This window comes from Nestor notabilis, unplaced genomic scaffold, assembly GCF_000696875.1.
Source record: "Nestor notabilis isolate BGI_N333 unplaced genomic scaffold, ASM69687v1 scaffold2965, whole genome shotgun sequence".
Taxonomy (NCBI): domain Eukaryota; kingdom Metazoa; phylum Chordata; class Aves; order Psittaciformes; family Psittacidae; genus Nestor; species Nestor notabilis.
Genome location: NW_009928622.1, coordinates 21,985 through 22,203, shown reverse-complemented (window position 1 = coordinate 22,203; position 219 = coordinate 21,985). Strand labels below are relative to the sequence as shown.

The following is a 219-nucleotide window of genomic DNA, read 5'->3' as shown; positions in this document are numbered from 1 at the left end:
TGTAGAGCGGCTTCTCCTCCCTCCGCAGCAATACGCGCCGTCCGTCTTCGAGAAGTACACTACCAGCGTCACGGTGGGCAAGAAGGAGGTCACCCTGAACTTGTACGACACCGCAGGTAAAGGGGTTTCGTTCACATCGGGCTTGCCAGCTCCCCCATCCCAGCAGGATCGGGAGGCAGTTTCTGGGAAGGGGCCGTGCTGGGGCATCGGCCTTCGGGG

The 219-nt window shown here is 62.1% G+C and overlaps 1 protein-coding gene across 1 annotated transcript in view; it reads left to right on the top strand.

Annotated features, from left to right (window-relative positions):
- Positions 1 to 4: 4 nt before the first annotated feature.
- Positions 5 to 219, top strand: part of RHOF (ras homolog family member F (in filopodia)) — a gene marked incomplete at its 5' end in the record, with an annotated part of 10,959 nt that continues 10,744 nt past the window's right edge. The window contains one exon of the mRNA XM_010014568.1: positions 5 to 116. Within this exon, the coding sequence (XP_010012870.1) occupies positions 5 to 116 (112 nt within the window). The remainder of the gene's footprint in view (positions 117 to 219) is intronic.